The following is a 23987-nucleotide window of genomic DNA, read 5'->3' on the forward strand; positions in this document are numbered from 1 at the left end:
TATATGTTCTCACAATTCTCTGATTATAAAGAGTTTGTGTACCAAAACTTAGCATTTAGGGGCATTATTTAAGTTAACTAGAGTAACGTTTGATAAATTAGCATAATGAATTAGGTAATGAGATTTTTTGCAGAATTTGATCTTATTGTTGTGTAGATTAAGCCATGGGTTAGATGGGTGCCAATATTCATTGCGATGGCGTGATCGACGACCAAGATCTTCTAAGGCATTGAAATAGCCCCGTCTATTTATGGTTAAGTCATTATACAGTCATAGTACAGCGGAATCATGAATAACCATAATTCAAACGTCATCTAAAAATGATACATCAATTTTTGGTTCATAATACCATGAAGGTATCTATGTTCAAGCGTTTGCTGGGGTTTTTTATGGGGGGTAATCTTTTTTGTTTGATAATTATCCCACTAGTGAGAAATAAATTTTCCATATTAGGAAACAAATGCTCAATTTCAATCTGAATTATTTTCTTTTCTGCAGGTATACAACGAATCGCTGTACATCAATAGAGACGCCAGGACAGTGGACGCTCTGAATCATATAAAATCCTTTACACAGAATCTGATCGACATGAAACAAAACACAGAGGATTCGGTGGACAGACTGATCAAACTCTTTGAAAGTAGGTCTCACTGTGGTTTAATAAGTGCATTCATTTGAAATTAGTGCAATTGATGTTATTTTGTCTACCTCCTAATGCAAATCATCAGTATTCTCATTTATGACTTTTCAACCATTCTGAATTTGGAGGAAGGAATATTACTCTTTTTACTGTTCTGATCTTGTGTTTGGATATGATGTTCCTATTTTTCTTGAGAGCTTTACTATAAAATCCTATGGGAAATGCTATTTCATATCTTTTAGAAAAATGGTCCATATTTTCTAGTCACATAAGTTGGGATGTCTAATTTTTTTATTATTATAAATGGTTTATGCATTGGTGTGTTTTTAAGGAATAAATATTTAGTGAACAAATTCAACAACAGCTACAGATAATGTAAGTTTTTTCAAGCACCTGAAAAAGGAATTCATTTCTGAATACTTTGCGAAATGCAGAAGTCCATTGTGACTGTGTTAAACTTTGACATTTCTCTTGGAGATTAACTACAGCTTTGATTGCTTGCTACAAATCCATTACTCTCTGTCTCTCTGTTGTAACAGTAGTTTGCCTGGTGGGAACCCAGTACAGGTTGTCCATGGACAAAGTAAATGTATAGGCCTATAGCAGTTCCAGATCTTTGGAAGTAAAAAAGCTACTTCTATAATATATTTTATTATTGTAGAAATCAAACCTAAGATTAAGGAGATATGTCATGGACCAAGCAACGAGAATCCAGTGCTGAAGTGTTTGGAGAAGATCCTAATTCAAGAATACAAAGAGAAGGAAGAGACCTTGGCCATCCTGTTCACCAATACCAGGGACTCCACAAGAGCGCTACAAGCCTGGATCCAGGAAACACCATCTCTGGCATCCGTCAATCCTGGCACTCTCATCGGGACGGGTGGTAGTACTGGTAAGTTTTGAATTTGTTTCCTTCAGGACTTTAATATGAGCTTACTGGTACGGATCCAGGAAATGGTATCTCGAGAATTCCTCAGTCCTGGCACCCTCATTGGGACAGGTGGAAATGGTTCATCTGAATTTTACTAACCTGGAGTCAGGAAAAGTCATCTCTAGGATTCCATCTCTGAAATTTCTCATTGCAGGAGCCAGATTGGAGCTGGTAGAATGCTGGTAGGTTTGTTGCTCAGTGTCCATGTTTACCCCCAGAATGATCATCATCAAATAATGTTGTCTCATTTCAGATATGGAAAAGAAAAACAACAATGGTGCAAAGATAGATCCCTGAGGGACAACATGTGACATAAGTTTATAAAGAGATTTAGGAGTGTTGGATGTAGAAATTTTTTTACTATGATGGACAGGGCTGGAGGTCATTGACAACATGCCAGAAATTAAGTTGTATATCACTCAAATTATGTTCTAATTTAGGTATGACTCAAACCCAACAAGAGCAGTTACTTGCCATGTTCAAGGAGAAGAAACACAAGCTCGTCATCTCGACCTCAGTAGCAGAAGAGGGTCTGGATATCCAGATGTGCAACCTAGTGGTCAGATACAACTACGTCAGAGACGACATAGCCAGAGTCCAAGCGAGGGGTGAGTTTAATCCATTTTTTACTGGATAGGGCCGCTTCCTTTACAAAGTCTCTAGGAATAACAGAATACAGTTTGCGACAGTGAAAGTCCAAAAGTTAACTGAAGGTGGAGAGTGGAGATCGTCTGGTCAATAACATGACGGTCATTTTCAAGTGACCATGTCCGATCTTCATTCGGTGACTTGGGACTTTTTGGGGGGGAGCTTGATCTTCCCTGAGGCATTGTTTTCAAATTTGTCCTTGTCACAGTATTCATCTGCTCACATGATGTCTTTATTCATAGGTATGTAGATTTTCATGAGGCTATGTACCTACATCTTCTTCCATGTACATATTTTATTTTACATTGTTTTTGTACTATATTCATGATATTAGTGATTTGTATATTCTACATGAAAAATGGATGGAAATGTCAATCTGAAGAAAATGTTTAATTTAAAAAGTCAAGAAACTTATTCTGTGGCCTGCAAAACTACCAAACCCAAATCATTATAAAGTCCTCAAAGTGCGCATTTGATTGGTTGAAAATCAAATTGCGCATTATTTTTACCCTTTCTGTGATGTTTTTTTAGGTAACTCCCGTACGAACTTAGCAAAGCAGCTTTCTGCTGCATCAATGCCAAGTTGGCATATAACCAATTACTTGGGAATATTTTATGTCTAGGTTAATCACTCTTAGTGGCTGACCATTATAGAAGACAGAAATTACTCTTGGGCTTTTTTGGGGGGTTAAAGTGGAGATAACGGCAGTGCTGGGATTTGAACTCACAAACTTTTCGATCATTAGTAGTACAATGTTCTAACCAGTGGACCACATGACCCTGATGTGAGACATGTATGTCAATGGCATGAAGATTGGAGTATATATGGAACTCTTTCACCAAACTGTTTATAAACTTATGGACAATTTTATGAACAACTGGAACGTGACAACCCACTGTAGTTTCTTTGTTAATATCCAACATGTATTCCAAGATTTATACAATCAAATGCATTTTCAGTACAAAAGTAAAATATCAGCCACATTTTTTTAATTGTAATAATTAGAAAATTTATGTTAAAGGGGAATGAAACCTTTGGAACAAGTATGCCTGTGTTGAAACAGAAAAATCAAAGAATAAGAACAAAAAAAGTTTGAGAAAAATCTGACAAATAATGAGAAAGTTATAAGCATTTGAATATTGCAATCACTAATGCTATGGAGATCCTGCCATTGGCAATGCAACAAGGATGTGTGATGTCACATGTGAACAACTTTCTCTTTGATGGACTATAAAATACCCTCAAAATGTCTCTTTTTGCTTCTTGCTTTTTTGATACAAACTATCCATGATGCTTTCTTTAAAAACCTGTATTGCATGCCCTCCTATGGAAAGAATCCATGGTCTACTGATAGATATTGTAAAAGAGGCAATTGAAGTGAAATATACCCTAAAGTGATGGGGAGAGTTGTTCACAAGTGACATCACACATCTTTGTCACATTGCCAATTTGAGGATTTCGATAGCATTAGTGATTGCATTATTCAAATACTCATAAATTTCTTATTATTTGTCCGATTTTTCTCAAACTTTCGTTGATTTGTTTCTTTGATTTTTTGTCTCACCTGCATAGGTGGTGGCGTCAACATCAAATCTAAACCTAAGGTTAAGTTTTTGAAATGACATCATAACTTCGAAAATATATGGACCTAGTTCATGAAACTTGGCCATAAGGTTAATCAGGTATTACTGAACATAATTATTAGAGTTTCATGTCACATGACCAAGGTCAAAGGTCATTTAGGGTCAATGAACTTAGACCATGTTGGGGGAATCAACATTAAAATCTTAACCTGAGGTTAAGTTTTTGAAATGTCATCATAACTTAGAAAATATATAGACCTAGTTCATTAAACTTGCACATAAGGTTAATCAAGTATTACTGAACATAATTATATATAATTAAATATATAGCAAAATAATGGGAAAGTTGTTCACATGTGACATCACACATTGCCAACTGGAGGATCTACATTATAATAATGACCTAAACTTCAAATGCTCATAACTTTCTTATTATTTATTTATTTATCTTTTGTTTATTTGTTTCTTTGACTTTGTTGTAACACAGGCTCTTTGTTTCAAAGGTTTCATTTCCTTCAAAGTTTTGATCACTTTTTTTCACAAATGTTATGTATGCCAGCAAATCTGATATTCAAATGAGAGGATCAATGATATCACTCACCATCTTGTCGTTCACCATCGTTCGATTTGTATAACATTTAAATTTTTACCGATTTAACAAAATTACTTTCTTAACAGACCACAAAACATTAAAACAATTGTAATTTCACATGTTCAAAAAAGGAATAAAACATTGTTTCACTTAGATAACGAAAAAAACATAATCCACTTCATTTCATTATGATCGTCAATGTGAAATATTTCAATTTTTTCGTCTTGTCAAGTGAAACAAAGCCTTTCCTCCCTGAACACATAAAATTACCAATGTTCTAATGTTTTATGATTCATTAAAGTTGGACTTTATTAAAGTATGTAAAAACTGAACTATTGATTAATGCAAACAATGAAAAAAGTAATGAATGAGAGACATCTTCGAATAATGCATGTCACGTTTGTTATTTCACATCTGTTTTTCACATTTGTTTTCTCGATTGATTCGAATAAATATTCATCCAAACTGAAACTTTAAATAAATTATTAATCTTCCTCAACTGATATGGTTTTAACGTGATCTCCTGCCTGTAATACGTAAACAATGTTGTTAACGGGAAGTTCCACTCTACTGAAATCAAACGATGCCGCCTCTTCTATATAAATTAAATTGCGGTACTCGAGCATTGCTTCCGCTGGGTACCTTAAAGAAACAAAAAGGATTAAAAAACAATCATTACACCATCAAAGGAAAAAAAACATGTCATCTCTTTTAAAAGAAATGCATAATAATAAAAGCCACTTCATCTGAACATTAACAAAATACGGTAAAAACTTAATACAACCGACATTTAGTTTTCTGTTTCTGTTTCTGTTTATGGTAACTCCCGTAGGAACTCGGCAGGACAGCATTTTTTGCTGGTAAACGCCAAGCTGGTATATAACCAATTACCTTGGAAACATTTTACGTCTAGGTTAATCAGTCATAGTGGCTGACGTAATAGACGACAGATATCACTCTTGGGTTTTAGAACATACATGTAGAAGTTTATCGTATCATAGTAATCATGACCCTGAAAAGCAGGAGTGCTGAAGCACCTCATTTCCTAAAAATTCATCATGCACAGTGCTACGTGCATTATTCTCCAAAAGATATTTTGAAAGATGTGTAAAAATGAATGCATTAAAATTATTTTCGTCCAGTTTACAAAATATTTTTTGTGCTTTTCAAATTCCTCGGGCCCAAATTACCTCCATTAATTTGTAGAAAACTTTTTTGAAAGGCGTTTTGTTTCATATACATCAGCATCCAAGAAAAAAAAATATATTTCCATCGGGATCCTCACAGTAACCACTGCAACCCTAAAAAAATTGTGATTTAAAAAAAAAAAATATCTGTATGACTTAATGAATCATAAAAACAAATTTTATTTCATCTTTTAATACTTATCTATACATTGTAAAAATGCTGTTTGAAATTTTAAGCGAGTTATCAAGTTAAGCTAGACAATTTCTAACAACTATTGCTTAGAGTTTTGATTAATTTATTCGTGTGTTTTTATTTTTTTTTTTTCTTCAAAACTTTAAACAATAATTGTTATAGTGACTAGTTTAAACAACTCGATTAAGATTTTAAACAATTACTCTATTTACAGTGTATATTTAAGTAAAACAAATCAAATTCTATGAATAAATCAGAGATCCGTTTCATAAAGAGTTACAATTGTTGTTATTTTGCCGTTATGTCAATTAACATAGCAACAGAGCCTAGAAACCAATCACAATCAAGGTTAACATAAAATTGGAATAATGACAAAACTATAACAATTATAACTCTGCATGAATCCAACCGCTAAAATTAACAGATAAACAAACATGTGAACTAACACAAAGGACGCAAAAGCGAGGGGGGAGGCTGGAGGTCTTTAAAAACTTTCCAAAACCTGTACAAAATTGTTAAAACTAAAGAATGTTATTGTTTGCATAGTCAGCCCCTCCCCTTAAAGAATTTTTCGTGGGCCCTAACCACAGAGGTGTCGATCCTTAGGGAGCAATGTGGCGATCGTCTAACGAATAAAAATATTGGAAGAGCAAACGTATCGTTTTGCTCTCCAAATAATTCCGGATCAGTGGCATAGCTAGGATTTCTTTTCCCGGGGGGGTGGCACGGGGGGTGGCTTGCCTTTTCAGGGGAGGGGCACCGGCCATTTTTTCGGTGTGTATGTATGTGTCACAAGGGCGGATTTGACTTTCGCCAATAAGGGACAGAGCCCGAAATTATCTTCACCTATATTTTCCCCAGTCATTTCTTAGTTTTATTCTTATAAAATAACATAAACATGAAATAATCTCGTAAGCCTTATAAAAAGTGCGAGCGCAAAACGTGAGCGATTTTTTTTTTCTAATTTCATGTATTTTGTCCTCAAAATTTAATATTCTGAGCAATGTTATGTGTGATCCTGAAAAAGATTTGTATGTAACTAGATGGTTACACGAGCAGAAATTGTAAGTGCCACCAAGTTATTTACACAAAGTCAAAAGATCCAACGTTTAGACGGATGTTGAAAGTTTATTTCCAAACAGTGCCTTGAAACTGTAACAAACATTGAACAATTAAAACAATTACTTTCATATCGAATATGTACATTGCAATAACATATCTTTTCCAATTAAACATATATTAATCAAGTCTTATTAAATTACTCTTTGAGTGAAATTTCCTCAACTATGACATTTCAAACAAGACATATACGATCATATAACATTTCAAACAATAATTCTTAACTAATTCTCATCATTCATAACCAAATGTCATGTCACTAAGTTTCAAGTACAATTACGTAATTTAAACAAAAGCACATCAATATCAACCAAGTTCCGAAACATAAATATCCATCATATTCCACAATCGTTAGAATAATATTACATGAAAATAAAGAATTGATTAATAATTTATATCAACAATATCATGAATAAAACTTCTTTCGATCCAACTCACCTCGTTGGCTGGACATAAATAACGTTTGCATGGCAGTAATGTTAAAACAGATTTTGCAGAGGAGCCGTAAACAAAGGTCTCCTTCTATAGGTCAAATAACAGCAAAGTGACAAAATCAAGAAAATAGTTATTTTGGGTTGTCATGGCACTTTGCGCGCATTGATATCATAAAAATATAATCAAGAAAATATGTTTTATAATTACACTGAATTGGCAAGTTAGACCTAGAAAGTGTTGGAAAATATAAACTACTATTATACACAAGAATTATGATCCAATTCGTTCGATTAACAATTTAAATAATGTGAAAACAAAGAATTATCTTTAATTATCGGAAGAATCACTGGTAAAGAGACTTAAAACTAATTAGCGCAGCGCGTAGACAATAAAGTAAAAAACGCGCATCCACAAGGGGCGCGGGAAGCTGCCAACATGAGATTGGGGGCAGCCACACTCCCACCCAAAAATCTTCTTTGATTTTTTTTTCTTTGTTTTTTGTTTTGAATATTATATATATATATGTATAGATACACACGTAATATCCAGAATGTGAATAAAACACATGAAAGTACAATCAATAGCAAAAAATATAATCACCATAAATATCAGGTAAGAAATCTCTTACACAAGTCACTCAAAGATAGGCAAATAAAAAGGGTTGTCTATATGTAAATATATATATATATATATAACAACCATAAGACAAAATGATATCAGTGAAAGAGTCAAAGGGGTAAACTTAGTCGGAGTTAGGGACTAAGGAGATCAGCTTGTGGACAGGTCTTTCAAGCACAGTTCTCTTTTGGAGAGGTTTTCCATTCTTGTCTAAGTCCGGAGTTGCCTTGAGAAGTTTAACTCGACGAACAAAGCCATCATCGCTTACGAAAGTCTGAACAACCTTGGCTATACTCCAGTGTGTTCTACAAAGACCATCGTCTTGTAGCATGACTATGTCATTTACCTCGAAGTTTCGCTGTTGTTTTGGCCAGGTCTTCCTGGTTTGGAGGGTGTGAAGATACTCTTTCTTCCAACGAATCCAAAAGAGATCTGTTAAGTATTGCACACGTCTCCATCTTTTTGAGAGATAGAGGTCTTCTCTCTCAAATTTTCCTGGTGGGGGCATCACAATACCTGACTTCATGGTCAAGACATGATTCGGAGTCAAGGGGAGTGGACCATCCGCACATTCCAGATCTTCAACTGTCAATGGCCTGCTATTGATGATAGCCATAGCTTCGTACAGGAACGTTCGAAGAGAGGATGTATTTAGTTGAGTTCCTGACTGTTCTAGTATTCCATCGAGAACATTTCTGACATTCCTGATTTGTCGTTCCCAGATTCCTCCCATGTGACTTGAAGAAGGAGGGTTCATCTTGAATTCGCAGTCAAGTTTCAGTAATTGAGTGGCAACGCGATCTCCATCTAATTCACGGAGGCCTTTTTTCAATTCATGCTTGGCTCCAATGAAGTTAGATCCTTGATCACAGCGAATGAGGCGAACATTTCCCCGGATAGCAATGAAACATCTTAGTCCATTGAGAAATGCATCGGTGGACAGATCGTCTAGCATTTCGATATGTACGGCCCTCATAGCCATACAGGTAAGAATGAGCCCATATCGCTTTATCTCCTTTCTTCCTTCCTTGATAGTAAAGGGACCAAAACAGTCAAGTCCACAGTAGGTGAAAGGAGGAAAAGGCTCTACTCTATCCTGAGGTAGATCGGCCATCTTTTGTCCTCTTGGCTTGCCTCGGGATTTGATACAGATTACACACTTGCTGATTAGAGATGAGACAATACTCCTGCAACCAATGATCCAATATCCACTGGAACGAATGGCATTGATGGTCAGATTTCTTCCTTGATGTGCAGTTCTTTGATGATAGTGCAAGGCAACGAGGTTGGATAGATGGCTTCGCTTTGGTAGGATGATAGGATGTTTCGCACCATACATCATCTCGGCCTTTTTCAACCGACCTCCCACCCGTAGAAGATTGTCATTATCAAGGAAAGGGTCAAGCTGCTTCAATGTGTTGGACTTTGAACCGACTGAGGGATCTGACTCGATTTGCTTCCTTTCTTCACGAAATGCTTCTTTCTGAATTGCACGGATAATATTCCTTTCCGCTATTCGTCTTGCTTCTACTTTATCAATGCTCAGGTCCTTCTTTCTGTAGCAGCACTTTACTATCACTGCAACTGCTGACACTGCATTATGAAGACTGGAGAACCGAGTCAATCTATCTTCGAAATATGTGAAGTTCTCCACCTGTGTAACATGAACAGTAGCTGCTGATTTCACTTCAACATCGTCAGGAGAAACCTCAACATCGACATCTTGTGTAGGAATCTCACTCTTCCAAAGAAAGGTAGGTCCTGTAAGCCAGTTGGATGATAGCATTTCTTCTGTCGTCAATCCTCGAGAAGCATGATCAGCAGGATTCTCAGCACTGGATACATAATTCCATTGTTCTGGGCATGAAGTCTGAAGTATGCGTTCAACACGATTGGCAACATACATATGGAATCGCCTAGTCTCGTTGTATATGTAGCCAAGAACAACTTTTGAGTCTGTCCAGAAGTGGTGCGTGAGAGAATCGTAGTCAAGTTCATCATTTAGGATACTAGCAATTCTCACGGAGCAGGTAGCTGCCTGGAGTTCTAACCTTGGGATTGTTGTTGGCTTTAGAGGAGTCACTCTTGCCTTTGCCATGGCTAAGGAGCAGTGGACCTTGCCATTTTCATCCTTTAGACGCACATAGGAGCACTGACCGTATCCTGATAAAGAGGCGTCTGAAAAGTGGTGGAGCTGCACTTTCTGAGGTGTCCCAAAGTCTTGTGGTTCGAAGCAACGAGGGATCGTAACTTTGGGAAGTTTCAGAATCTCAAGTCTCCACTTTTCCCATTGTGGACGGAGATCTTCAGGAACAGGATGGTCCCAGTCCATCTTTTGTCTACACATTTCCTGGACAATCTGTCTTCCAACAAGAACCACAGGTGCAATCAAACCAAGTGGGTCGTAAATGGAAGCAACGGTGGCAAGAATTCCGCGTCTTGTCAGGGGATGATCCTTGAGGGTTAGTCTGAAACAGAATTCATCTGAGTTGATGCACCATTGTATCCCAAGTGCTCTTTCAATTGATGTGGAGCCTTGTTGACCGAGTTCCAGACTAGTCTTTGCAACAACAGTTCGTTCCGATTCGGGGATACTGCTTGTCACTCGTTGATTGTTGCAGACAAACTTATGAAGACGCAGGTTACCTTTGGCACACATAGACACTGCCTTCTTGATAAGGTCAATGGCATCTTCTTCAGAGGATACACATTTAAGGCCATCATCGACGTAGAAATTCCTCTTCAAAAATTCTGCAGCTTCTACACCAAGGACTTTGTGGTCTTCTGCTATTTGCTTCAGCCCGAAGTTTGCACATCCCGGAGAAGAAGTGGCTCCAAAGAGATGGACCTTCATTCGATAATCCACTGGGGGCTTAGAGAGATCCCCATCCTCCCACCACAGGAAACGGAGATAGTCTTGATGTTCCTTCGTCACACGGAACTGGTGATACATCTTTTCTACGTCGCAAGTGAAGGCTATAGGTGCTTGGCGAAATCTACACAGAACTCCGATAAGGGGATTGATCAGGTCGGGCCCTTGTAGAAGATGATCATTCAGACAGGTTCCTTGGTATCGAGCACTACAGTCGAATACGACCCTGACTTTGTTCGGCTTTTTAGGGTGATATACACCATGATGTGGTATATACCAACTGCTTGAAGTAGACACTTCATCTGTGGGAATCTTCTCAGCATCACCTCGCTTAAGAATCTCATTCATGAAAGTCATGTAGTGTTCATGGTACTTTGGTCTCTTCAGGAACTGATTTTTCAATCCGTGAAGTCGGCTCATAGCAGCTTTCCGATTGTCAGGCAGATCAGGTTCACCCTTCTTGAAAGGTAAGGGCATTTCATAATACCCATCATCCCTTTGGTGGATTCCATCTTTGATGATCTTTAGAAATTTCTTGTCTTCCTGAGACATCGTTTCCTTTCTGTCTAATTCATGAAAGTCTCTTTCCATCATCTGAAGGAAGTCTCCAGCAGTAACTTCCTTTAACTGTGTCTTGTAAATGTACTTCACATTAGACTGACTGTCTGTCAGACTAGGATCTGCTACCTTCACATTGACAGTACGATATGTCTGCCCAATCGTGTCAAAGCTCTCTGTGGAGTCGTTCTGAGAACCACCGACGATGCTCCATCCCAACTCCGTCTCTACTGCAAATGGCTCATCATTCTTTCCAAGAATGCAATTCTTTGGTGCAAGAGCACGGGCACAATTGTATCCAATGAGCAGACCTATGGGGCAATCTTGCTTTGGTGCGAGCTGGTTCGAGATATTGTTTAAGTGAGTCCACTTGTTGGCTGTCTCTTCTGTGGGGATATGAGCTTCATCAAGAGGGATGGAGTCCCTGGAGTATGCAGCAGGAAGAGGTATCTTTACTGCTGACTTAAAACCTCGAACGACAAGATTCTTGAATTTCCTACATGGAATTGTCTTGGAATCTGTCATTGTAGTCAAACTTAACATCGCAGTTTCAGAGGACACCTGTAGGTCATTTCCAATACTATCTGTGATAAATGTTGTATCCGACATCGTATCTAGTAAGGCATATACTAGTATCTCCTTCTGAGGGTCATCCAAACTAGATAGGTAAACAGGCAGCACCATCGATGTGAGAGAAACATCTACATCTGACCTGACTCTGTTGCAAGAAGCTTCTTTCTCCTTGGTAATTTCTTTGGTCTGAGTAGACTGTGCCTCACTTTGATCATGTTTTCTTTCCGTAGACAGCTGATTTAGTGTCTCATTGTGTAGACTTGTTGGGTGGCGCTTGTTGCACTTCTTGCACTCAGCCCTTTTTTGACACTGCTTTGACATATGACCTTTGGAGAGACATCCGAAGCAAAGACCTTCTTTCTTCACTAAATCTCTCCTTTGCTCCAAAGTTTTCTGATTGAAGTCCCAGCACTCATTCAACCCATGATTCTGCCGTTTGCAGAGGACACATGTCTTCTGGGTAGTGCTTGTCTTGCTGGCTACAGAGAAGGTTGTCCTTTGTTGACGAGATGTAGGATTCTTGCTTTCTTCCTGTATCTGGAAAGCATCGTTATGATTCTTGTCTTTTCCTGCCTTTACTGTGTCATATGTAACATACGGATCATTGGCAATATCAGTTTCTTCTGATAGAAATGAGACAAATTCTCTGAATGATGGATACCTGCCATTGTCTTTCTTGACTTTCGCTACCGTGCGATTCCATCTGTGTACAATCCAATCCGGAAGTTTCATGCAAATTTTGCTCATCTCCCGAATGTCATTCAAGATTTCCAAGTCTTTGATTTCTGATGATGCTTGAAGACATTGTTGCAAGAAATCTGAAAGTTTCTGAAGGCCTTTGGAATCCCTATTGCCGATCCTTGGCCACGAGTCAAGTTTGGATCGAAAGGCTTCTGAAATGGTGAAGGGATTGCCGAAACGCTTCTCAAGTATTTCTCTGGCTTGTTCATATGCTTTCTCAGACCTCAGCAAAAAGAAGCCGCTGACAGCCTCTCTTGCTGATCCTCCAATGTACTTTCTTAGGTAGTGTATCCTTTCACCAGAGGGAATTCCACGACATTCAATTAAAGTTGTGAAAGCTGATAGCCAGTCAGGATATTGGAGAGGATCACCCATAAATACTGGAGGCTCAGGAATTGGTAACCGACTAAGTGTCATCGTTCGAGTGAGAACTTCTGCTAGACTTTCATTCTGTTGGGCCTCGCTTGAAGAATGAGATGGCTGGAAGACAGGTGAATCAGGATTTAAGGCCTTGCTCTTTTTGACAGGAGGATCGATGGAGGCGTCATGTTTTTGCGACTTAACCCTTTTGTCATCTTGATTAGGGGATTTAATCAATTGTTTTGTCGATCTCATCGTATCTGTTGACGCACCATCATCTTCTACTTCGTCATACACTCTTATCATTGCCTCCTGTGCCTTTAGTTCACCTTCTAGGCGTTCCTCTTCTAGTTTTCTTCGTAGCTGTTCTATCTTGAGTGATGCTTCTTTCCTTCGAGCATCTTCTTCCATCTCGAGGCGTTCTAACACCATCTGGCATTCATTCTGGCGCTTGTGAGCAGCAAGTTTCTCTTGCAATGCTGCCGCTTCAGCTGCTACAACTGCCCTTTTTGAAGAAATTGTAGACATTTTCGACATCTTAGACGCAGCAGACTTCTTTGAAACAGAGGGTGCTTCAATGAATGTTTCCCGTCGTGATTCAGAAACGGCAACCACAATTTTTGAAATTGTGTCTACAATAATTGGGGAAAGCTCATCTAAATGCTTGGCTATGTCCTCATTCACACCGCCTTGAATTTCTTCAAGTTCACTTGCAACTTTTCGCAGAGAATCGAATCTTGCAGAAATATCAGATTTCCGCAGAGAAAGTTCATTTTCGTCAATGGGAAATGAAGAGAGCAATCTATCAGTGTCCTTTAGGGTTGTTAGCAGGTCAAGGTGTTCTGAATAAAATTTGCCCTGCAACTCATCATCTTTCTTTTGCATGATTGCTTTTTCTGTTAGTTTCTTTATGCGAGCAGAACGGCGCATATTCTCTACAGACATGCTATCTATGTCTACATGAATATCCATGCTACCGATGAGGGCATTAATTCAATAATCAACTTGCTGAATCACAACAGGGAACCTATTGTATATATTCTTCATAAAAAAGCATAGAAATTCCAAATGGACAATATATAGTTACATCTGACTTCTCAACATAGAAATGGAAATTGTTGAATCATATAGCAAAAATTGAAATTTAGCTTCTGCAAAATAATCTGGAGTTAAATTGCAAGTAACAGATACTCCATCAAACTTCAAAATTGAGAAGAATGCATTCAAATAATTTCTCGGCAAAATATCTCAAAGACCGAAATTTGAATTTAGAAAATATAACTGTATAATGAGATATATGAATTATATCAATCATTTGCAACTGATGAAAAGAAATAAATAAAATGGTATGACTTACTGAAGACGAATCATGATACGATCGACTTACATGTAGATGCAATAAAATAAAATTAGGCCTAGTCCGGTTGTAACTCTTGCTTCAGTTCGTTGTTAGTCTACTTCAATTAATTGTTATAATTCTGAGCCTATAGTTCTAGTTCTCGTTCATTGGTGCTTTGACATCTTTAAAGTTCTGGGTTGCGTTGTAGATCTAGATGTGTTTCCACGGTTTTGAAGCCGTCACTCAGTTGCCGAATATCCCGCGATGCGCCTTAACCGATGGCTTGAAGGGACCGAATGCACTGGTTGACATCGAATGGCTCAGCTTGATACATCTACACGATCATCTAAGCATACCGGTACTTGTTGGACAGGATTCAATGTCCATCGAGTTTCACTGTAACTGCCACCAAGTTATTTACACAAAGTCAAAAGATCCAACGTTTAGACGGATGTTGAAAGTTTATTTCCAAACAGTGCCGTGAAACTGTAACAAACATTGAACAATTAAAACAATTACTTTCATATCGAATATGTACATTGCAATAACATATCTTTTCCAATTAAACATATATTAATCAAGTCTTATTAAATTACTCTTTTAGTGAAATTTCCTCAACTATGACATTTCAAACAAGACATATACGATCATATAACATTTCAAACAATAATTCTTAACTAATTCTCATCATTCATAACCAAATGTCATGTCACTAAGTTTCAAGTACAATTACGTAATTTAAACAAAAGCACATCAATATCAACCAAGTTCCGAAACATAAATATCCATCATATTCCACAATCGTTAGAATAATATTACATGAAAATAAAGAATTGATTAATAATTTATATCAACAATATCATGAATAAAACTTCTTTCGATCCAACTCACCTCGTTGGCTGGACATAAATAACGTTTGCATGGCAGTAATGTTAAAACAGATTTTGCAGAGGAGCCGTAAACAAAGGTCTCCTTCTATAGGTCAAATAACAGCAAAGTGACAAAATCAAGAAAATAGTTATTTTGGGTTGTCATGGCACTTTGCGCGCATTGATATCATAAAAATATAATCAAGAAAATATGTTTTATAATTACACTGAATTGGCAAGTTAGACCTAGAAAGTGTTGGAAAATATAAACTACTATTATACACAAGAATTATGATCCAATTCGTTCGATTAACAATTTAAATAATGTGAAAACAAAGAATTATCTTTAATTATCGGAAGAATCACTGGTAAAGAGACTTAAAACTAATTAGCGCAGCGCGTAGACAATAAAGTAAAAAACGCGCATCCACAAGGGGCGCGGGAAGCTGCCAACATGAGATTGGGGGCAGCCACAGAAATTTGTATCAATTCTTTTAGCATTATCGAAAAGAGACCTGTTAAAGAATGCTTACAGTTACGAAGACGGTAAATGTTTCAATAATGCGATGGCGAAGCGTGAGAAATTTTTTTTTTACATTCCATCCTAAAAAATGGTCATTCTAAACACTTTTTGTATTAATAATTTGAGATAGGTATGTAATTTAATAATTGATTCGAAAGTGAAGCGCGAGAGGAAGAAAATTCAGATTTTAGACCTAAAAACAAGACACCCTTCATATTTTATAATGCGATCGTGAAGCGTGAGCAGACAATTAGTGATATTCTGATGTGAAACTGGATAATTTAAGTACATTTTGAATAAAGAACATGCAGGCTATCGCACATATTTTAAATTTAAACCTAGAATCTGGACATTCTGAATACATTCGTTTAATGGAACATTATGGAATTCACGTAGACACTTTATGAACTTGGCAAATCAAACGATGTGACCACGCAGCATGAGCTTAAAATGCTGATATGTAGACCATAAAACGGACATTTTACAGAGCATTTGTAAATGAAAAAACTAATGAAAGATCGATGTCCTAACTCAACTACCTATGTTTTGTATATTTATTTAAAAACTTGCTCCATATCAGCCTAGTATAGAGCGAAATATGAATCTCATCGAACAGACAATTTTCGCGAGAAGCGCAAGCAAAAATTGTATATAGTAACATGAAAGATTTTTTTTTTGCAAATCTTCCCATCACATTATTTCATTCACTCGTCTTCCTCCTCTTATTTTCTTCTTGTTTTCTTCTGTCTTTCTTCTTCTTTTCCTTTTTTCTTTTCCTATTTTTCCCTTTTTTTTGCTCTGCCAATTTTTTTCCGGGGCACTTTGGGGGGCAGACCAAATCTCAGGGGGGAAGGTGCCCCCATCCCCCCCCCCATACCTACACCACAGTTCCGGATGTGCAAAAATAAAATAACAATGCATGTAATGTTAAAAATCGTCATCAAAATGTCCGCTTATCAGACATAAAAATTTTCTACTCACACTTTGTGCTTGCATCATTTCTTTAGCAAAAACCTATACTTTTCATGAGGAATAGATCAATAGAATGTCCCAATTTCAGTTCTAAACCTAAAAAAAATCTCCCGCTTCGATTTGCAATAATCTTTTGTTAGATATATATCATCTTGTTAAAATCGTCCATTAAACTCATTTTTTTTTCAGATTTTATGAAAATTTTCAGCTCGCACGCTTTGCGCTCGCATCTATTGTTTTAGAAACCCATCTTAATCATTGATACCAAAAATGCTTAGAGTATCAGATCCTAAACATGCAATTAACCTTTACCTGTTTTCAGGTCAGTACACTAAAAAAAATCAAATCGCCCTTATATTAATTTGTTGGTGAGATATGTGTGTATATATTATGAAACATTGACTCATGATTTTGCCCCTTCCCCCATCTGAAAAATGGATCGACCCCCCTTGCCTAAACATGATACTCCCAACATTAACAGGACAGAACACAAATCATACCCAGTTTCAGGATCCCCTAGTCCAATAATAGTACCCCTTGATTCTTTAGACTGCACCTCCTGCATAGAGAAAAATTAAATAGAATCATTTTATAAGGATGTGCATGCGCACAATGATGATACACATACACACACAAACGTCCATCCGTCTTTAACCAAAATAATGTACTCCAAACATCTTCAACTACCCCATGCATTATTATGTAAATGACTATTTTAAGGGTAAGTTATCCAAATTACAGTTTAAGATGTACTGGTCTTCACTTTAAATTGATACGATTTGCTCACACTAGATGAACAGTTTAAATTTCGAGTAATATTTGTTAATTGTCAACTTTAATTTTAAAAAAAATCCTTAGTTTAGTCACATAAAGAAAGGGAGAATAGGGAGGGGAGAGAATACCTTGCAACATTAGAAAAATGAGAAATAAGAAATTACAATTAAATCACAAATCCTTTTCACAATATTTAATCTAGAGCTGGATTTAGCCTGTAGCTATGTGTAATTACAAATAAGAGACAAAATATTTTTCATTCACATAAAATTTCCCCGCACTGTCATAAAAACTGTTTATATTTACTGGCATTTAGTCTTAACTTATTGTAGTACTGATTATTCATCGAATTATCCAGAATATTATATTATTTGAAGCAACTAACTACATGTCATTAAGATATTTTGTTGCTTTAAATTTATAAAAATATTAAATACTGCGCCCGTTTATCATTTCTCATAAACCAAAAAAAGACACATAACATGAAACATAACCTACTTCAATGACACTGCTCCCAGTTGAGTTTAGCCTTCTGCCATCTTTCATCAACGCGGTTATGCACACTCTCTCCCCACATTCAACCTTCTCTTCCGCTACTTCACCCCAAAGGATAACATCCATAGATGAACCATCATTATCGCTGAGTGTAAGACATCTCCTCTTATAAGTGCTAGTTTTGCTGCATTCGCCTACCTGAGGAAACACCAGAAAAATAATTTCATATTCATAAGTGACACAAGGAATTCGATTTGAAATATGATATTCCCCCAAAGGTAACATTGCAACATATACAAACGTTCGAAACTTAATTGTAAGGCTTGTTTACTTGCTATACTTAAAAATCATGCATTAATATTATTCAAGAGGGAGTGTAAACTGTAGGTACCCTGGATGGGTGGAGAATCGTACATAATTATGTGTCTGCACATGACTTGCGATACTTTTAGCAATGAAATGAATTATTCGTGATTTTATTATCTAAGTAAATAACTACCCCAACTAGTCTTCATGGTTTATGCCATTTGTTTTGCCAATGACAATATTTTTATTCACAATTCATTACAATAATTTTTTATTACAATAAGGGTTGCTTTAAAAGAAATTGAGACTTAAATTATTGTCCGCTCTTTCTGTCCGTTATATCAGTATCAATGAATAATAGGAAACTCTTCTTAAAACGTTAGTAAGATTGGATCTATTTGATTACACAGCCGCATCAAGTTAATTAATTTGTTCATTTGAAACGGACTCCAGGATACCCCGCCTACAAATAATGGGTTTACAAGATTATACTATCACAAAAACGGTATTCATATAGTGCAATAACGACTTTTACCTCAGTAACATCCCCACACACAGAGAGTCGTCTTTTTTGCACGGACTCTTTAGCTTCTGCTAATGTAATCATCGGGGGTCGGATGAAGTCCTCTGATAAATCGGTGTCGATAGGAAAATCAGCCACCTTCGTCATTATCTACAGGAAATAATGACCAAAAAAACCCAAGAAACATTTAATTCATTATTATGACTTAATATGACTCACGTGACTTTTAAAATACAAGTTGTTAAAATAATTGAAAATGTTTGCAGACTTTTTATTTAAATCTATTTCAAATAATGTACTGACTATACATGTTGTCAAAAAAAGTTTGAATTCCAGTTATTTTAGAACATTTTCAGCTTGCTTAACGCAACATGTGAATGAGAGGAACGTCCTTTTGGGCAGGGAGGAAAAGAAGGAGGGGCAAGGAACCACTAATCATGTCTGCTTCACTTCCAAAACTGAAAAAATATATCCAGACACTTTATATTTTCCTCAATTTAAACTTATAGAAAACTTAAATTACACCAATTCCATATAACAATTAAATACAAAAAAACTTTTTGTTTTAAAATTGGATGTTCTAACGACACTGTAAGAGCTTAGGTAAACAAGGGTCAAACCGAAAATAGTCGTTTATTTTCGGTGAGTGTTTGTTACACCAATTTAGACGATGTAGTTATTTACTTCACATATAAATTAATATTCGGATACTCCAAAACCTTTGTGATGATTATCTTCTGCCTTGGTACCGTTTTGAGAAGACAATTTAAGATTGCTTCATTATCTTCATATGCGTAGCATGGGACTACGCCTTGCTTTTCGGATGTCTTACAGGGGGCAACCATGCCCATGAGATACGTTTTAGAAACTGCTGAGGACTTTGATGAATTCCTTTTGCTAAACTTTTCACAAACGACCACTTTTATGGTTGCTAGACCCATGATTGTTAATTGAAGAGTAAGTTTTCTGAAATTCTTATCTGATTTTATAAACGAATGGTTACATTGATCATCTAATTTCAATTCTCAACAACCAATCAAGTTAAAGAAATTGGATTGATTTAACTAAAATGTAAGAGTCCCATTCATAAGAGAAACCAATGAGAAATAAAAGAGTGAAGATGATAGATATCCTGTTATAGGTGATTATGTAATAATGAGAGTGAAAGCTAAGGCATCCAGAGATGGATGGAATGGAACACCTGAATAAGCAAAAAAATAAAGATAACAATAAAGAACAAAATTGAAGAAATTCAGCAAAAACAAAAATACAACAATGAATTACAACTGAATAACATTAAACTCCTACAACCTACATTCAGACTACAAATGAAAAGAAATGCAAATGAATTGAAGTCTTAACTGTACAGTATGGAAAATTACACAAGGAGTATTGCCCCCAAAGTGCTCCTCAAAATAGCCTGAGAAACTAAAAAGGAGTTTTGGAAAATTCCTATTTATCGCAATGTTAAAATTTGTACTTTAGAGAAGTTTTCTTGTGTTTTTTTTATTTATGTATTTATTCATTGACTACTTATTTCTTTTTCAATACATATTTCATTTATCAACAACCAATCAAACTAAAGAGAAAACTAAAATGCAAGTGTCTAATGTGTAAAACAAATAAATGAAACATAGTGAAAGTGATAAAATTAAATGTACTATTCATGATTATGTAATAACGAGAGGAATCAGGTGAAGAATGCAATGAATGAACACCTGAATATGCAAATAATAAAGATTTAAAAAAAATATGAAGGTATTCAGAGTGAACAGGAATGAATGACAACTGAATAACATTAAACTCCTATAACCTAAGTTCAGACTACAAGGACAATAATGAAAAGAAATGCAAATGAAGTAAAGTCTAGACTGTACAGTAAAAAAAATTCACAGGGACTATTGCCTCCACAGTGCTTCTGAAAAAAGCCTTAGAAACTAAAAAGGTATCTTGGAAACTTCTCATTCATTGCAATGTTAAAGCTTATCCAATATTAGGCTGTAAGTTATTAAAAGTAATCATGAAAAATTATAATTTTATTCCTCCTGTACAAAAATGTATAACTTTTGAGAAAAAATATAAATTTTTAATAAAGGTAATTAATAACATTAGAAAATTAAAAAATCTTGTCTTTGATACAAACAACACCAACAAGAGTCTTGAAAATACTTAAAAGACAAGTCCACCCCAACAAAAACTTGATTTGAATAAAAAGAGAAAAATTCAACAAGCATAACACTGAAAATTTCATCAAAATCGGATGTAAAATAAGAAAGTTATGACATTTTAAAGTTTCGCTTCATTTCACAAAACAGTTATATGCACATCTCGGTCGGTATGCAAATGAGGGAACTGATGACATCACTCACTCACTATTTCTTTTGTATTTTATTATATGAAATATGAAATATTTTGATTTTCTTGTCATTGTCATGTGAAATGAAGTTTCATTTCTCCCTTAAGACGTGGAATTCCATTATTTTAACATTTTGTGGTTCAGGCAAGGTGGTCCTAATTGTCAAATTCGTAAAAATTGAAACATTGTATAATTCAAACAATAAAAAAACAAAAGAAATAGTGAGTGAGTGACATCATCGACTCTCTCAGTTGGATGTAACTGGCTCGTTCAAGTAACTATTTTGTTGAAAATAAGCGAAACTTTGAAATATCATAACTTTGTAAGTTTCATGTAAGTTTCATGTCACATGACCAAGGTAAAAGTTCATTTAGGGTCAATGAACTTAGACCATGTTGGGGGAATCAACATCAAAATCTTAACCTGAGGTTAAGTTTTTGAAATGTCATAACTTAGAAAATATTTGGACCTAGTTCATTAAACTTGGACATAAGGTTAATCAAGTATCACCAAACATCCTGCGTGAGTTTCAGGTCACAATACCAAGGTCAAAGGTCATTTAGGGTCAATGAACTTTGGCCGATTTGGGGGTATCTGTTGAATTACAATCAAAACTGTAAAAGTTTTTTAATCTGATTCATGAAACTTGGACATAATAGTAATCAAGTATCACTGAACATCCTGTGCAAGTTTCAGGTCACATGATCAAGGTCAAAGGTCATTTAGGGTCAATGAACTTTGGCCGCATGGGAGTATTTGTTGAATTACCATTATAACTTTGGAAGTATGTTGGTCTAGTTCATAAAACTTGGACATAAAAGAGTAGTCAAGTATCACTGAACATCCTGTGCGCATTTTAGGTCCATGACCAAGGTCAAAGGTCAATGAACTTTGGCCATAATGGGGGTATCTGTTGAATTACCATCATAACTAAAGTTGCAAGTTTATTGATCTGACTTTTGAAATTTTGACATAAGAGTAATCAAGTATCACTGAATATCCTGTGCAAGTTTCAGGTCACATGATGAAGGTCAAAAGTCATGTGAGATCAATGAACTTTGGCCGCATTGGGGGTATTTGTTGAATTACCATCCTATCTCTGTAAGTGTATTGGTCTAATTCATAAAACTTGGAAATAAGAGTAACCAAGTATCACTGAACATCTTGTGTGAGTTATAGTAGCTTTCAAAGTCAGCACTGCTGCTATGTTGAATCCCGTGATGCAGGTGAGACGGCCAGAGGCATTCCACTTGTCTGATTTCACACATGCTATCTTGTTCCAAAGGTTTCATTCTCCTTTAAGTATTGCTCACAGTTTGGCAGTTCATATTCCAGTCATTCATAAGTTTATGTGCAGCTTTGTGAAAGTTGCCCCTGTAATATTTGTTTTGGGTTGGTCTGTAGGAAGAAGCAGAGCGGAGGGCGGGAAGTTCTACCTTGTGTTCAACAAACGCCTTCGCAAGCTGGCTGAAAGAGAGAAAATGAACAGGATTCGTGAGCGGATGATGGAGGAAGCTACAGAGACTGTCTGTGGGATGATCAAAGATAACAAACAGGAGTACCTGGATAATGTAAGTCTAGTTTACGTGGAGGCAAGATGATTATTAACAGCATCTGTATCGCGCTATCTGTCTGTGAAAACAGTCAAATGCGATGGTGCCTGCGGTATTGCACACATTGTTCACACTACTGCTGTAAAAGACAGGGGTGGTATTCTGAGGTCATTTTATCTTTAAAATATTTCATTTTATCTCTTAAAATGAAATTGGTATTCTGAAATGACATTTTATATCTCAGATAAAATTTAAAATTTTTTCTTGCGTATAAATGTTATCTTGCGTATCTACAGATGATACACAACAGAGCAGTGCCTGCCTAGACATACCCATCGCGTATCTGGCCATAGCAACGCGGATGATGTGCTTGCGCCCATATTACATGTACTTTGAAGCCAGATAAAATAAACTTACTGATAGGGGCTATTTTATCTCCACAACATTGATTTCATCATTATTTCTTGGTGAATTAACTCCAAATGTTGACCTGAAAATGAAGAAAAATTATATATTTCTTTAGAATAAACACCTTAACGTTATTCCTGTACAATCAGGAAGTATTTCATAATACTTTTCTTGACTAATATTGTCTTTGAAATGATGCTTGAAAAGATGCGATATAGACTTTGAAAAAAAGATTAGAGTATTGTCATTTTTTTTAAAAGAAATCTCTGTAAAGACATGCAAGCGTATTTGAAGTCAATAGATTGATGGAATTTCACTCCTTTGCCACATCTCTTGGCGGAATTGATTTCTGTTGGTTGAGTAATATGAGAGAGCTATAAAAGCATATATCTAATTGGATATTGATTAGAAAAATAGTGTGTCTTACAGAGATAAAATGAAGTTAAAACTGTTTTCAGAATACCAATTCGGAGAGATTTTAAGAGTATTTTATCTCTGATTTTAATGGAGATAAAATATTTTATTTCATCTGAGATAAATGGATCTCAGAGTACCACCCCAGGGGTGGTATTCTGGGACACTGTCATAACTTTTGTCATAAATTTTGTCATATCTCTCTGAGATGTGACGCCGCTATGATTGTCACAAATCGGTATTCTGAACATTGTCTTTCCCTGTCATATCTCTCAAAGTTCCTGCCCATCTTTTTGGAAGCAATCCAATCAAAATCATTGTTAGTTCCCAGTGTGCGTCCTTCTAGCCAATAGGAAGGCCCTGTTACAGGTAGGGCATATCTCAAATACAGTTACTGGCATCGC

General features: G+C 36.1%; 1 protein-coding gene across 2 annotated transcripts in view; it reads left to right on the top strand.

Annotated features, from left to right (window-relative positions):
* Nucleotides 1–23987, top strand: part of LOC121424758 (antiviral innate immune response receptor RIG-I-like) — a 44097-nt gene that overhangs the window by 17296 nt on the left and 2814 nt on the right. For both annotated transcript variants that reach the window (XM_041620527.1, XM_041620528.1), the window contains exons 11-14: nucleotides 499–640; nucleotides 1302–1532; nucleotides 2012–2179; nucleotides 22613–22779. In XM_041620527.1, coding sequence (XP_041476461.1) covers nucleotides 499–640; nucleotides 1302–1532; nucleotides 2012–2179; nucleotides 22613–22779 — 708 coding nt within the window. The remainder of the gene's footprint in view (nucleotides 1–498; nucleotides 641–1301; nucleotides 1533–2011; nucleotides 2180–22612; nucleotides 22780–23987) is intronic.

This window comes from Lytechinus variegatus, chromosome 12, assembly GCF_018143015.1.
Source record: "Lytechinus variegatus isolate NC3 chromosome 12, Lvar_3.0, whole genome shotgun sequence".
In the NCBI taxonomy this organism is placed as follows: Eukaryota; Metazoa; Echinodermata; class Echinoidea; order Temnopleuroida; family Toxopneustidae; genus Lytechinus; species Lytechinus variegatus.